Source organism: Achroia grisella, unplaced genomic scaffold, assembly GCF_030625045.1.
Source record: "Achroia grisella isolate CSIRO2021 unplaced genomic scaffold, CSIRO_AGI_Agris_v1 utg640, whole genome shotgun sequence".
NCBI lineage: Eukaryota > Metazoa > Arthropoda > Insecta > Lepidoptera > Pyralidae > Achroia > Achroia grisella.
Window position 1 is genome coordinate 2,417,578 of NW_026712977.1, and position 17,207 is coordinate 2,434,784.

The 17,207-nt window shown below is 31.6% G+C and overlaps 1 protein-coding gene across 1 annotated transcript in view; it reads left to right on the forward strand.

Annotated features, from left to right (window-relative positions):
• Positions 1-311: 311 nt before the first annotated feature.
• The window catches only part of LOC131849172 (protein NDRG3), a 121,381-nt gene continuing 104,485 nt past the window's right edge, over positions 312-17,207 (forward strand). The window contains exons 1-2 of the mRNA XM_059199178.1: positions 312-505; positions 787-864. Coding sequence (XP_059055161.1) covers positions 312-505; positions 787-864 — 272 coding nt within the window. The remainder of the gene's footprint in view (positions 506-786; positions 865-17,207) is intronic.

Consider the following 17,207-nt stretch of genomic DNA (forward strand, 5'->3'; position numbering starts at 1 on the left):
AATATTGTCACTGGCAGTTAACAGCTGCGATTGGCGATACTAAAACTTTATACGAAGAATCTCGTGCAATCTTTCAGGTAAGCTATTAAAAAAAGTTACTTTTTAAACTGTTTTATCATCACTGCCTAGCAACTCAGCTGTTCTCTAATACATTAATACTTAGTGAAGTTAAAACAATATTATGTTTTTAAGTTTACCTTACGAGCATTGTTTTTTTTAAAGTAATGTTTATGTTCATGACAGCATGATTTATATTATTGTTTGTTGTTGCAAACAACGCTTGATATTTTCTTTCTTTTGGTTAAGTTGGCATGCCTCGGTGTTCGCTGAATGGTGGTCCATACAAATCCCTGGACCAAGTGTACAGGGACACAACTCAGCCAAACATAAATAGTTATATTATGGATAAAAGGTGTTATGCTCCCATGAAAAAATTAAAAAAAATCATCACCAATGGCCAGTCCAGAAGGAAATTAGAGCCATTATTCGATAAGAGTAATGTAACGTGAGTAGTATTTGCATGCTTTGCTTAATATGCTTCATATTGTTTGCACTTAGATAATAGGCAGGTAATTTATTTAGAACTCAAACTTTAAACTCACATCAAAGTCAGTAACTTCAAAATTTTGAAACGTTCCATTATTAGTTACTTCATTCCATGTAGAGTAAGGTCTTAAAAATAGTATTAAACATTAGAAAATAAAGTTTGGTACTCTCATAATAAGCATTAATTTAGATTCACTCATTTGCCCACTTATGTAAGCTACATTCACTGCACTATTTCAGGCTGAGGGTACACACAGAAATCGTGAGGAAAGCAGCGAAGATGCCTTCCATCAATCCTGAAGAAACTGCCTTGCTTGGGTAAGTTAAGTTGTTATATTGAAAATGTCCTTTGTCTTTTTTATTTATTTAATTTTAATTATTATATTTTATTTTAGTAAATTTATAATCAAATCGGTCTACTTTTAAGGAACTTCAGTACAGAACTTTACTGTACTTTACGACTACTTCAGTGTACTTTTCTTAACCCAGCTTAATGACTTATAAATCATCCCATTAACATCAACCATCCTATACTGAACCAAACCTACTTTTTGTTATCAATATGCTCATATTTTTATTTATTTATTTAGAGTTTACTATTATCTGACCAAATAATAGAAATTTTCCTTCTATGTAATACTTTAATGTAAAGTCTGATATTTCTAGTTTAGTTATTTCCTTCCAAATTTATTAGGCAGTCATCTCAGCTATAATTGTGTAGAACCTGAATCTACTTTCATCGGTAATTGCAATAATAATTATCTAACAACAAAAGGATCTTCTAATCCTGTTAATTCCTACCACATAATCCATTCTGAATTGTATTTGTTACTATTGGACTTACAAATAAGCAGGCTGCCTCTATTATATATGTCCAAATTCCTAAAATGAGGAAACTGCAGTTACCCTATGTGGTTTCCCACAAATTTACCCCATTGACTTATTCTCATTATTCCTCTATGTTCTCTAAAAAGACATTTTCTGACCCATCTGTACTTTAAGTATTTTAAAAAAAAAATTCAAAATCTATGTGTTTATATCACTTGTCCAGTACCCATAACACAAGATCTAGCTAGCTTAACTTGGGTCTAGATGGCGCTTTGTGAATTGTCCTGAGATTATTATTACTTTGATAATGTTTCCATTGGTATCCAGTTCTATCAAGTACTGGAATAGTTCCAGCTAATGGTGAGAAACTATTTGCAACAAAGTTTCCTGTGAATATAATATGTCACAAGTTTGTTCAAATGTTCACTTGCCTTGTTGTAGGAGTGGTTTCCAAAATTTTTATCTAATACTAGCTGACCCCGCAAACGCTGTTTTCCTATATAAATTAAAATTGCTATTAAAAAATAGGCCCTGGTGGTAGAAGGGCGAAAATTTAATAATATAAAATAAAAAAAAATATGAAAAATAGAAGAAAATTTTGGGGTGAGCCACCCTTTAAACTTACAGGTATAAAAATTAGTTATAAACCTATTCTCAGACCTACTGAATATACATGTAAAATTTCATCAAAATAGGTCAACCCGTTTCGGAGGAGTATAAACACGAAACCACGAGAATTTTATATATTAGAAGATTTCATATGCTAATCATATCTTTTAAAGTACTTCTTTTTATATTCATCAAATTACAACCTATACTTATTTTACCTATATTCAATTATTTTTTTATTTATTTCACCTTTGATTTTTTTCTGTGTAATTTGTGGAATTCAACATTACCAACCGAATTAAGTAAAATTATATTATTATACAATAAAAGGAAATAGGTAATATGCAATTACAAGGAAAGTTATTTACTTGGAGATATCAAAGAAATCTTACTAACGTTATAAACACAAAGGCTGTAAGTGGGGATGTATATTGGTTACTTGTTCATGCAAAAAGTACTGTACCGATTTTGATAGTTTTTAACATCAGAATAACGCATAGGCATAATTTAGAAAGATATTATGTATATTGGGCGAAATATAATGATAAATGTCAGGTGTGATGTAGACGAAATAGCGCGGTTCAGTTAGTATGGATACTTAAATTGCATTAGTGACTAAAGTAATAAAATTGAAGTGTCTGTTTGTAATATTGAAATAACCGTTTTTTAATACATGCATATGAATATAAATACGGTACATACACCAAAATAACATTTTTGTCTGTCTGTCTGTTTATTCCGGCTAATCTCAGAAATGGCTGGACCGATTTTGATGAGACTTTTTTGGCAGGTAGCGGATGTAATATGGTGTAACTTAGGCTACTTTTATTTTAGAAGAATGAAGTTAAATTCCACGCGGACGAAGTCGCGAGTACAGCTAGTCCTATATAAGTTTGAAGGGCCGAGAAATTATGATATCTTAGTGTTCCGGAATGGCAACGCATGAGTGGTATCACGGCCGTCACACGATCAGGTTATGTCCATGCACATAGTTGGCACCCCCTCCGATCGATCCCTCATTCCCCCTCCGATCGATCCCCCATTCCCCCTCCGATCGATCCCCCATCCAATTCAAACGGGGATCAAAAGTAAGACGGCATAAGCTGAGTTTCGAACCCTACTAACTAACTTTAACACCAAACTCTCAGACTAGTCTTATCCGTCAGGAGGGAGTTTGCCTTCAACCGCTTTATAAGTCCTTCCGCGGGTTTGGAGTGCCATCTACACTCGCCGCCTGTCGTTAGGTGAAGCTGTAAAGGCCAGCTGCGACCAACAGAATTAGAGTAGTCCGAAAAAAAATTGTCATATAGTTGATATAAACCTATATGGTATATAGGCGATGGTTACCACTAACAAATCAAATAAGCCGCCAGATGAAATACCATTCAAATCAAATATTAATTATTCATGTAGGACATTTTAGGAGCTTATGGACTTTAAGTTTTTTGTATTAATATTTTTTCCCTATTGTCCAGTTCAGTATACAGATTCACTAGAGAAGTGCTGTTAAAAAGCTTAACTTAATGTATATTTTATTAAAAGTCAGTTTAATGATAGGAGTGTCTAATAAAAATTCCGTGCATGGATAACTGTTGCCGTGCACGTTTGTCATTTAATTAATCGTTTAATAAGTTAATTCCAAATACATAAAAAACTATGAAGATTTTAGTATGTATTTATAAACGACCAATATGAAAATACTTTTTTTGTATAAATTTTGTTTAACTCCGGCTATTAAGAACATTTTTATTTTTGAAAATATTTGAATTAACTTTAAGGTTAAGTTTTATATAGGAAAAAGAAGAATAAGTTTTTACTAAGGTTTCGGGCAACTTGATTTATATTAAAAAAAAAATGGTCGACTATTAGCAATCTTTCAGCGATTCGTTTTATATTAAATAGAAATTAATTCTCAAAGGTCTCATCTATGGTTATAATCGATTGTTATTCCAAAACCCACGTCCAACCAAGTCACGGTCGTAGTTGTAAAATATATTATACAGCTTGTGATTTAAAACTCGAATTTAAATAACAAGTTCTATGCATGGCGGAAATTTGCTGCTCAAATTAGGGACGACCGCAGCCAGTAACACCATAAATATGCTGATATACTGTAATAACGTAATGCGCTGCATGTGTTGCCAGCACTGAAGGCTGATATATTAAGATTTTTAAGTCTGATATTGCATTGGCTGTATTATCCTTCAGACCAGCACCCAATATGATCTATTGCAGCTTTACGAACAGTCAACTTTTTTTTTATATCATTAGTTAGGCTAATAGGTGTAAAGGGAATTGTTAATAATGTGGATTAATAACCCCATAGCTAGCAATGTACCATGTCAGGTTGACTTCACGTGTTTCCATTAGAAACCATCGTGATAAATTCTTTGTGTATTTACAACAACGGACGAACTGACTTATGCTCATTTTAGTCGTCTTAATTTTTCCATTATCTGCTCTTGTTAAGCCACAAAAATTTAAAAAATAATTAGGTAACTAAAACTAACATCTGAACGATCTGTTTAAGAGGAAGCATGTATAATAAATAGTATTAGTGTTTACAGTTTACAGGACTTTTACTTTTTACTAATTTTTCAGTTGTCAACGAGCCAAATTAGTTTTTAATTTTAGTGGCTAAACAATAGCAGATAATGAAAAATGAATAATGTCTGTTTTGTGCAGATTTTTATTCTCTACATTTTTTATTCAAAGCATTTATTCATAATTCATAAAGTTATCGAGTTAATTTAAAAAAAATGGTTTTAAATAAATGAAAATTTCTTTTTGAATATTATATTTCATGTATTTCCGTACTTATTTTTTTATATTGCGCGAAAACTGGTCACAGCTGGTTTAATTAAAATGTTTACTGGACTTTTAGCCTATATGTTGGCCGATATTTAACAAAAATTGGAACTGTATAAGTATTTTTTAAATTACATGAAATAATAAAGATGAATTTCACTTTAATACGGTTTTCTTTATTTTTGTAATATTTTTGTTCCCTAAGGTTTATATGTACAATGTACATACATGTACTTATACGATCTCTATTACATACAATGTACGACTGTTAGAAGCCGACATGGGCTGGTAGTGTTTGTATAAATGCGATCAGACATTACAATTTACATTACATACTACACAAACTACGTCTCTTCCTCGATATGTGATTATCCAACTGTTTAGAAATGTCCTTTTACTGTAATCTTTACTGCACATTACAATAACCATTTCAATTTGTTCGCTTTGTTTGCGTTGTGGGTATAATCAAATTAGTAGCTCCTACGTTTAATGTGAATATATAGAAACATACTCTGTAGTTAAATATTACGAGCACATTAGAACGTCAGCACTGGATTATACTATCATATATAACATTATAAACGTCCGTGTTTATATTTGTACACTTATGACTGTGTGACTTGTATATGAACTAGACCAAAAAGAGAATAGTTCAGTTTATTCAATTTAAATGTGGTTTTCACTGATGTTAAACCAGATTAATTTATTGTTTCATTATGATAGGATTACAAACAAAATATTTAATTAATTGTTATATTACTTGTAGTTATATAAACTTTTATTTTTAAACTTTTACCATCGCACCGCTCGTCATCGATAGAGAATTCATGTACTAACCCTGGAACCCAAGTGGTCTCAGACCGTGAGGTTTTAGAGAAGCTTCCTCCCGCGTACACTTAGATTATGGAATGAACTATTATACCTAACAACATAAGGTTTTTCAAGAAGGGTATATTAACGTCTCTTAAGGGTCAGGAAAAGACACGCGACATTTCTGGCGTAGATATGCCACGGTAACCGTTTACCATCAGATAGCGCGTATGCTTATTTGCCACCATCCTATTATAAAAAAAACTACGATGAGTACATTGCGCATTTCATCTAATACGTTATAAAAATATGTTAATTATAACAGTTCCCCATGTACTCTATTCGGACTGTATGAAGTGCCGGTAAAATATGCAAGGAACTCCTGCACTGTCACAGATAAAGTAACAGTTCCACGAATTTTAGAAGCAGAGTCGGCGAAACTTTTTATTTATACAGTTTCGAGAGCAAGTTTGAAAGAAAGTGCTAGCACGGAGGTCTTAATTCTCTTGAATTGAATAATAATTATTTATTAGGTACTAGTTTTTAACTGCGATTTCATCCATGTTACTTTTACGTGATATATTGATTGACGGCAATAAAAAAAATCTATATATTTTATCATTAAAAATCCAGTGTTATAGACACAATCAAATATAAGTTTCATTTGAGGCAAATTAAATGTGAAAACAATTAACTATAACGTAAATTGTTATATTGCACTGTTTCTAATATTATTAATATGTCGAAGGACCAATAACTATGTATAAATAATAGTTAAATTTTGTGGAGATAAATAAAAGCGCCAAGATGGTATTTTCACGTCTCTCTAATATTTTTATTCATAAAACAAATGAATGCGTTCCGTAGCGTATTCGAAATTCAAAATATATTACAAGAGTTTTTATGTCTCGTACATCTATCCGATACTTATGGAATTATTCATAACCTATAACATTTGGTAATAATCAAATTTAGTTAAAAGTATTTGTAATAAATATAGACACTTAATCATAATATGTAAGTAATGTCATATTTTTAATTTTTCCATAAATAAACACACGCAGGGTTCATCCATTCCATTTATCTTATGATGGATGATGACATTCTGGTTTTTAGATCAGTATACTTTCGGCTTTCTACAATCCATTATTCTTCATTGAATACTTCATTTGCTTTACGCTCTCAAGATTAAAAATCCAAATAGGCTTCCATTCCGTCAGAATATTGGTGATCACATTGTCAAGGGACTAATTTTATTAAAGTAAAGCGTGAAACGAAACATAAATTTCTATTATAAGCTCCGTACTCAGCACAATAACTAATAATTGAGACTTAATATATTTTGAATGTTTATTATTTGTCAAAAGTGATTGAATTTGACCTTCTTTAAGCTGTATTAGGTATCATTAATCATGGTTGCGTCAAACATATATCTTTTGAAGAATTTGTTTAAAAATTATTTTGCATTGAACGTGATCGATTGAATAACAAATATCATTAGTTTTCTTTAAGTATTGTGTTCAAATGACATTTTTAATTGCTATTGCTATCTACTTATAGTATAACTAAAGACAAACAAATTACACTGTAAATTACAAATGTAATCATCAGAATCGACTTATTGTCTTTACAAAATGAAATGTATTTAACTATTTATATCTGCATTTAATACCTATAGAATAAGTTCGACCTTTGGTAGAGCATTGAAAACCTTTTTAGTAATTTAGAAGCATTCGAAAAAAATCGTATCTAAGGTTTGTTTCAACAATATGTCTTTCGGAGACTGCACTCGGTACATGGTGGAATTAAAAGTGAAAGTAGATAGATGAAAGACATTTTTAAAGAAGTCGGGGAATGCAATGTAAGTCGGCGCATCTCGCGGGGTCTAAAATCGACCGTAACTGTTGGCAGGCCTCCAGAACGGCACACCGGCTGCAGCCACTTTCAATTCGTGAACTACGGTTCCCAGCATTACCTTGTTGGTCGCATTAAATACGTTTTTTACCGTTTAACGGGAAAAAGATGCATTTTCAACGGATAGAAAAAATGTTCCAATTATTTTTTGAAATGAAATGAAATGAAATGAATATTTATTGCTTAAAATGTGGTACATGTGTGGTTTTTAAGATCTTTAGAACTAGTTTCACACATTTTGTCATTTCTGACATGTAACAGACAAAACAGATGTCAATTTTGGTTATTATTCGTTAGTCAATATTAAGTACGTACATTATTTATAATATGAGTATGTCAACTTCGTATTAATGAAATATTTATAAATTATACATGTCAATGTTTTTAATTAAGTAAGTACTCCTGAACACTGTAGTAAGATTTGCTGATTAGCCATCTATGTAGTTCTTTCTTGAATTTATTTCGACATAAATTTACAATTTCACTTGGCAATTTATTATATATTTTAATCGCCATGGCGTGACAGTTTGAACTGCATAATGACGTCTTTATAGATGGTAACATCAATTTGTCTAAGTGTCTTGTAGTGTATTTACTAGGAATATCTTGTCTCCGTTTGAACAGTTCAGGATGCAGTCTTACAAATTGGCATATTTCATAGATATACATACAAGGCAAAGTCAATATGTTGAGTCTTTGAAACAATGGCTTACAACTTGTTCTAGGCGAAACGTCAAAAATAGCTCGTAGGCATTTTTTTTGACAGACAAAGGCTCTGTTTGTTTCTACAGAGTTATCCCACAAAATCAATCCATATCTTAGCCTGGAAGCAACATAGCCGTGATAAGCAAGTATAGCCGTTTTGCTACCAGCAACCTTTGTTAACCGCCATAAAGCGTAACTGAATCTGTTTATTTTATTACAGACTGTTTCGACATGTTCTTTCCACGTACAATTTTTGTCTAAAACAATTCCCAGGAAGGTTATTGATTTTGTTTCATTAATAATTTGACCATTATGAGTAATGACGAGATCATGAGTATTATTTGCATATTGATTATGAAATTGTATCATATGTGTTTTATTTACATTTACTTTTAAATTATTGTTTGTCAGCCAACTTATAATATCATTTATTGTATTATTTATGTCATTGTTATATAATGTCAGATTTTTCGCAGAGTCAGGAATTATTAAAGCAATGTCATCAGCATAGAGATTACACATATGTTTAGTTACATTTGGCAGATCATTTATATAAATCAGGAAAAGAAGTGGTCCCAATATACTACCTTGTGGTACTCCTACACTGTTTACTTTTATATTAGATTTATATGTCTTTTCCTCCTTATTTTGATTAATTGTCGTTATTTCTACATATTGGGTTCTGTTATTTAGGTAGTTTTGTAGCCATTTCTGGGCTAAACCTCTTAATCCATATTTTTCACATTTTTCTAGTAATATTTTATGCGATACGAAATCAAATGCACGGCTCATGTCAAAGAAAATGGCAGTAAGTGGCACTTTGCTGTCAATGTAATTCATCATTGTAGTAATTAATTTGTATGCAGCAAGCGTAGTGGATTTACCCTTCTGAAATCCATTTTGCTCATCTTTTAATATTTCATATTTTCCAAAAAATGACATTATTCTAGAGTACATTGCTTTTTCAAATACTTTTGAAAGTGTTGTTAATAGTGAAATAGGTCTGTAATTTTCCGCATGTAACTTATCACCCTTTTTGTGAATTGGTTTGACCACAGAGATTTTTAATGCTTGTGGAAATGCGCCCTGTATAAACGATTTATTTACTAAGTAGCACAGAATAGGTGCTAGTATTGATGATGTCAATTTTAATAATTTTATAGGAAAATTGTCATATCCCACTGATTTTGTATTCTTTAGCGAATTGATGACTTTAATAGTTTCGTAACGGTCAATAAGTAGTAAGAAAATACTGTTATCATTAGATATAATGTTATACTTATTACTGGTCATATTTGAGATGTCATTAGTTAAATTTATAAAATAATCATTAAATGTATTCGCAATTTCACTAGGATTAGTTATTGTTTTATTATTATTTAAGATTTTATTGACACTGGATTTCGGTTTATTTTTTGTTATATTGCCCTTTATGACATTCCAAGAGGATTTACATACATTTTGAGATTTTGTAATGTATGCTTCATTACTCATTTGTATAGCGTTGTTTATGCACTTTTTAAGAACACGTGTATATTTACGGTATTTGGTTTTAATTTTTGAACTACCAGTTTTGTAGTACGTAAATCTCAAATTTCTTTTAGTGATCGTTGCCTTTTTTATTCCCTTTGTAATCCAGCGCGTAGATGGTCTTTTATTGTGAACATTCATTTTGCACACAGGAAAGCAAAGATTAAAGAACAATAAAAGGGTTTCATGAAAAAGATTAAAGCTTTTATCCAGATCATCTTCTTCATAAATTTCTGACCATGTTAAACTGTTTAGGTACTCATAAAACTTGTTTATATTTTCTGAACTGAAGTCACGATATTCCCTTATCCAGTGTTTCGGTACATGATTTTGATCGTTTACAGGTAATGATAGCAGTTGAGCTGTGTCATGGTCAGATAGTCCCAAAGGAAGAAGTTCCCCTATTGCTTGAGGGATGTTACTTATTATTAAATCTAAGCAAGACTTTTTTCTAGTTGGATTATTTATATGGATGTTATAGTTATAGTTTTGTATCAGCCGATGTAGATTTTGTGTGACTTCGTTATTGTTTAAAATATTTATATTGAAATCACCTGTTATTATGACTTTTTTGTTTATTTTAGTTCTAAGTTTTGCCATTAATATGTCCAATTGTGTCAGAAATTCGTAGGGATTTGACATTTGATTATCCGGAATCCGGTATATGCAAAAAATTAATATATTATACTGTATCAATTCTATTCCACAACATTCAAATATGAATTCTTTAGTAATGTCTTTTAAGAATAGGATTTGTTTGTATTCTATATTATTTCTACATAAAATACATACACCTCCACGTTTCTTTTGTCTAGAATAGTGATCGGCGAGTTGAAACCCATGAAGTTGAATATTTGCTTCTGTACCGCATTTAATAAAAGTTTCACTCAAACATAATACATCTACTTTTTTTTGCTTTTGTGCCAGTTCTTCGAGTGTTATCTGTAGAATATCTCTTTTACTTAGAAAGCCTGCTATATTTTGGTGTAGTATATTTAGGATATTATTATTGTTCACGAAAAAAGTCATTAGTTCGTGTATCAGTGTCTATATTTATTTTAGAGTGCACGTTTAATTGATTTCTTTTAATAATAGGAAAATAGTCGAGTAGAGTTTTTTTAGCCTTTGAATTTGTATCTTCTTGTAATTTGTCGATGATTGAAGTTTTTAATGTCCTTTTTTTAGTAAATGTCAAAAATTTTGTTTTATAGTCAATAGTGTCAATGACAATATTTAAATGCATACACAATTCCGTCAGTGATGTCGTTTCTTTCGTTATGAGATGACAATTATTAAAGTTGCGAGAAATAATATATAATTGTTCATTTAGTTTTTTTTCATTTAGGTAGTTGTTTTTGGTGATATTTAGTATCAGGATAGTATTATTTTTGTATTTTTGTAGAATTATACATAAGTTAGTCATTAGTTTTATTGGATTTGAGTCATTTTCTCCAATACATAAGATAAGTTTATCTTTTTTATACATCACTAAGTTGTCTGATCCCTTGACAATTTCATCGGAAGTTGCAAACGGTTTTATTAGTCCTGATACGGTATATGTGTCATAACACGTATTTAAACGTGAGCGAATCAATTGTGAAGATAATCCCTTAATTTGTTGGGTACCTAGTATGTGTAGTTTTCCATTTTTATTGGTGTTGTCTAATATGTTTATAGCAGTTGTTTTATCTTCTATGTTTTTATCTATTGTTTTATTAGAATCATCATTATTATTTTTTTGTTCACAAACGATTTCTGGTCTATTCTGATTTACTATTTCATTCTGGTCCTTTATTGTGTTGTCTAGACTGCTTTGTTTTGTTTAAGCCATCGGTAGGCAAGTGTTCAGAATACCGTTTTACTTGGGATGGTCGCAGGTTTGATTCCTCAAGTATTTAAGAGTATGATTGTTTGTATTGGTCTGATTGTTTTCTACGTCTGCAGTTATTATTATTATTATTGAGGTGGACTTGGTAAAAAGTCGATACCTATATCTCTAAAACCGCCAAGCAACTTGCTTTATTAGATATTTCTCGGTTTAATGGATTTCAAATACAGCAGTGAATTTAAAGGATACGCCGACATATGACATCCTAGTGCTCCGGAATCACTGTCGTCACTTGATGACGTCATGGACATACGGCTTATATTCATATCCAATATATAAATTTCACATTAGGTTCCCCTGTTTATCAATCATATAAAATCAAATCAACAAACAAATACAACGACTTTATAAATAAACCAACAAACAATCAAGTCTATCCAATGTTATAAGTTAGTATATTTGCGATGTCATGGCAAATTCTGAACACTATTTTGGTCGTTTTAAGTTGAAACTGTTTGCTTCTAATACTAATTTTCACTCAAGCAGTAGTTGTTTATTATTACAAATATCAACTAACGATCCGTCTTGATGCAATTGTTGGATTCGTACGGATCCAATTGTTGACGGTATCTCATATTTCTCTTAGAAAATAGGACAGTACTCGCGTTACTCGCTGATAATATACCTATCTTACACAGAATATGTTTAATCGAATAAGCATTTTTGAAGTACATTGAATTACAACGTATGTAGTATATAAATTACTAGCTACTTGTCCTGGCTTCGCCCGGGTGTATTATATATATAAACCTTCATCTTGAATCACTATCTATTAAAAAACAACCGCGTCCAAATTTGTTGAGTAGTTTTAAAGACTTAAGCATACATAGGGACAGACAGCTACAGCGACTTTGTTTTATGTAATGACTAGCTGTCACACGTAACTTTGCCTTACAATTTCTTTTAGGGGAAGGAATCTTATGTTCTAGCTCGTATTACAATCTGTTGTCGTATTAAATATTATTAAGGTATGTTTAGCGATTTAGTTGTAAGAAGGTAACAAACAGACAGAAATATTTACGAATTAATAGTATTACTGTGTATTACTTAAACGATACGGGCTGGGTAATAGCTGTTCTTGCACGGAATAAATAAATAAATACAGTTGATATTCTTGCTTGATCTTCTAAACTGTCTGTATACAATCTGTACATATACTGAACTGGACGGTAGGGCAAAATATTAATACAAAAATTGACGTCAATAAACGGCTGAAATGAATATATGATTTTCGGTTTGATTTGATTACTAAGCAAAACCTTAAAATTGACGGTCTCAGTGGTCTAGCGGTTTAGTACATCGCCTTAATTCCGATGGTCGCGAGTTTGATTCCTCGCACAATATTAACATTTGTATTCATGAGTATCTATGATTATTTGTATAGGTCTGGGTGTTTTCTATGTATAATACGTATGTATTTACGATAAAAAAACATCTATGTATTTGTATTAGTTATCTAGTACCCATAACACAAGCTTTAGCTAGCTTAACTTGTGTCTAAATGGCGCTGTGGGAATTGTCCTGAGATTATTACATTACATAATATTTTTACAAATCCATCACGCACATTGTGCTTCAGTACAAAACAGATTACAATGTATTATGAACGCCATTTCTCTGCGAATATCTACGTAAATATAATAATTATAGTTACTATTAAGGTACACTGCGCCACCCTGGTACGTATATAATTTATCATTCCTTTGTTCAAATTGCTCCAAAAAATACTGCAAGTTTTCGAATGAGGTCTTTTTAACATATTGTATTGATTCTTGGGTCCAAACAACTGAGATTGCTTTGTAACAATGTAACGTGCCAATTTAACATAAGGTCTGCCAGATGGGAATGCCCGGTTGTAGCACTTAAACCACAATACCGGATGTGTTTCGCGTGTGATATGAAGATTATGCAATCTTCAAAGAAAAGCATTCAATGTATAAAGCCGAAATAAATGCTTTAAACGGAGGAACACAAGCTGGTCTCCTTGTAAAAGTCTGAAAAGAGTCTATACTATAATTATAGTAATTATTATTTATTCGCAAACACCAAAAAAATATTTTTATTTGTTTGTATTATGCTACGGAAATCTTATTAACTTTTTTATTTACTACTGAATGGATTTTGATGCAACTTTTCTGTAACATAGCAGAATAACTCATAGGGTATAAATTTCATGTAGCTTTTCACCCACCGCACCGCATCACACACACGGCTAGTATAAAATAAACTAATATTAAACACTTCTACCGTGTTATATTTCGCCGTATTAATGTGCTATTGTATGAAGGTCTATTATTAACTCATAAATTATTCGGTCTAAATACATAAATATAAAATTCACGGGTATTCATTGTTTGTTTGCTAAGTAGAAAGTATAAAATATTTAAAAGCTATAGTAGTAGAGTTAGTTGTTTATACCTAAAATACATAAAGGTTTTGTCTGAAACACATGTACTTATGATGCCAATTTGACCATCGATCTGTCTGCACTAAAGTTAGAAACTACAATGTAACAAACCTGTATACAATCAGTTTTAAAGTATAGTTGATTTACTGTACCTACTGACCGACACAAACTAACATATTGTGATAAAAATTGAATCCTATAGAAACGTGGTCGGAGATATGACGCCCCTCGAATGTGTAGTTGGAAGCAAAATGGGGCTGCATATGCAGCGTACGACCAATTCTTCTTTATCTTACCTATGCAGTCTCTAACCACGTCTTCTCTTCTCTTATACTTCTCCCCTTATAGTAATTATTACAATATTAACAATTCTTCAGAAATATCAGTCTTGTCACCCGTATCATTAGTTGAAGCAAGACATTTAAATGACTGTACATATAATAAAAACATAATTTAAAATAATTTAATGACTAGTAGTACGTAATTAAATTAGTTGTTTCGTGAAGTAGTTTCGTAAATTGTAGTTCAGTGTGGGAGATCAGATTTATAGAACAATTAGGAAAAGACTGATTAAGGCTAATTTAACCTAAATTATTTTTCATAGTCGTGTTACCTCAAATTACACCCACAAAGTAAAGTATAAAGTCAACAAATCTGGCCGACATAAAAACATTTATGTAACTATTTATATTTCTGATAAAATCTTTCGTCACTAGGCGACACGTGAACGATGTCTCTGACTATTCCACTTGGGACAATAGTCGTGAGGGTATATGTAGATCTAAAATTAATGTAGAGAAGACTTATTATTCTTCTGATTACTAAAAGTTGTAAACAAATGTGAGCGTGTGGGTTGTTACACCTGTGTTAATGCTGACAGTGCGTCTGACCGAATGAAGGCACATTAAGAATTCCACGAAATCGTTTGATAACTCGATACTATGTGAATAAATCAATCTTACATGAATATTGTTTGAGGCAAATAATACCACGCTATTTAGATTACGTTGCATTAACTAGTTACCATGACTAGTTCGTGTCTGTGTAGAAATTTTTTATAATTTGTTTAAATATGACTAGCCGGCCCCGCAAACGTTGTTTTGTCGTATAAATTAAAATCGCTTTTAAATATAGGAATTGTTGGTAGAAGGGTGAAAATTTTGGGTTGTATGTATTTGAAATGCCACATTATAAGAAAAATAAAAATTTCATTGCAATTAGGGGTGGACAATTTATCACTTAGAAGTATGAAAAATAGATAATAGCCGATTCTCAGACCTACTTAAAATGCATATAAAATTTCATAAAAATCGGTCAAAAAACGTCAAAACTAACATTGTGATACGAGAATATCATTATTATTAGTCGCAGTCGCTGTCTGTACCTATGTATGCTTAAATCTTTAAAACTACACAACGGATTTTGAAATGGTTTTGTATATAAACAAGATGAATGTTTATATATATAATAGATGTACATCCGTGCGATGCCGGGAATATAAGATTATTATTATTTAGAAATAATTACTCAAGCAATCATATTATAATCAAGATGTAACTGTTTGCTTTTGTAGCAGTTATTTTATACATAAACAGTTATACTGGTATGAAGTAGCAGTGTCAGCTAGTCTATATTAAAATGTGCAAATAGCTGTTTGTTTAGAATAAAAATAATAAAATGAATAATTTGAACGTAAGTGTAGATCCCTTTGTGTATGGTGTAGGGATATCAAAAATAATATTTGGTACAGATACTAGTTGGAGTGCAGCCGTAAGCTATAAAATGTCAATTCGCCAATTGAATTTGGCATTTATCAATTTGATAATTGAATACCTATGGCGGAAACAAATAGCGCACTAATAAATATTAATAGTATTAAACCGTTCAGTGTTCTCAAAGAATGAAGAAACCCTTGTAAAAGTGGCTTTGTACTATACGTAGTATATAATGATGTGCATCGATTGTTCACTAATGGATTGTGAAATAAACTACTTGCCTAGGTTTTGTAGAGAGACTACATTTATCCTCTATTCATATTTGCCTTTATCCCTTAATTTGAGGTCATCGCAGTATTTCATCCTTCTCCACTGATCCTTATCGACCGTCATATCTGATCATACTCTCCTTTTATTCATATCATCTTTCACATAATCCATCCATCTTTTTTTTATCGTTCTCTCCCTTTCCGTCTATTCACGTTCTCATTATATACTCTCTTTAAGACATGATCCTCGATCCTCCGCATAACATCCCCATACCAAGTCAATTTTTACCTGGCAACTTGTCTATAACCGGCGCAACTTTGAAACATCCTTGTAAATACGGCTTTTAGTTTTTTTATACTACGTAGATTGCCATCTACGTAGTATAAAAAAACTAAAAGCCGTATTTTACTAATGTGCACTAAGCTTCGTGCTGGACTTAAAAGCTTATTATCTGTGCCCTCGTGACCTAAACAGCAGCTAGATTGCTTTCCTAGAAACATTTCTACATGAATGCAAAATTAGACGAGTGAAGTTTCATTCCTCTTCAATGCAGTATCATTATTTTATGGACTTTAAAAAAGTGGGTTGTCAAATCGGTTGTATTTTTTAACGTTTATTATCTCAGAACTTAGTCACATATAAATTGATTTGTTATATTCTTTTTTTAATTGAAAGGATATACTTGCACATAGATCAATCATGTAGATGTTTAATCAAGATCGGCTCCGTAATTTGGTTTATGAATCAGAATAACTAGTAATAGAAAAGATGTCATCCGTAGTAATAATTCAATATAACCTAGCCGGGATTCAAGCCACGTTGATTGTATGTTGGCGTTTACATGCGTATAAATATTTAGCGTCTTTATATTCTTATTATAATATTACTAATTGTGCCCCGTGGTTTCAACTGTTGTTTAAAATTAAAGCAATAGCGGACAGTCTCCTTCCCAAATGCGTTGCATCTCATCACCCGGTTGTGCTGTTCGGGGTCATACATTGATTCATAGATAGACAGATAAATGTTTTATCTATCTAATTTAATGGTTTCTGACCCCTTTCCCATCCTTGTTACAGCTGGTCACATTTGTCTCTAGTGTTGTAATAATAATATTATCATATTGGTACTAACTGACCCGCGCAACTTTGTCTGCATCACGCTTACATGATATATTTTA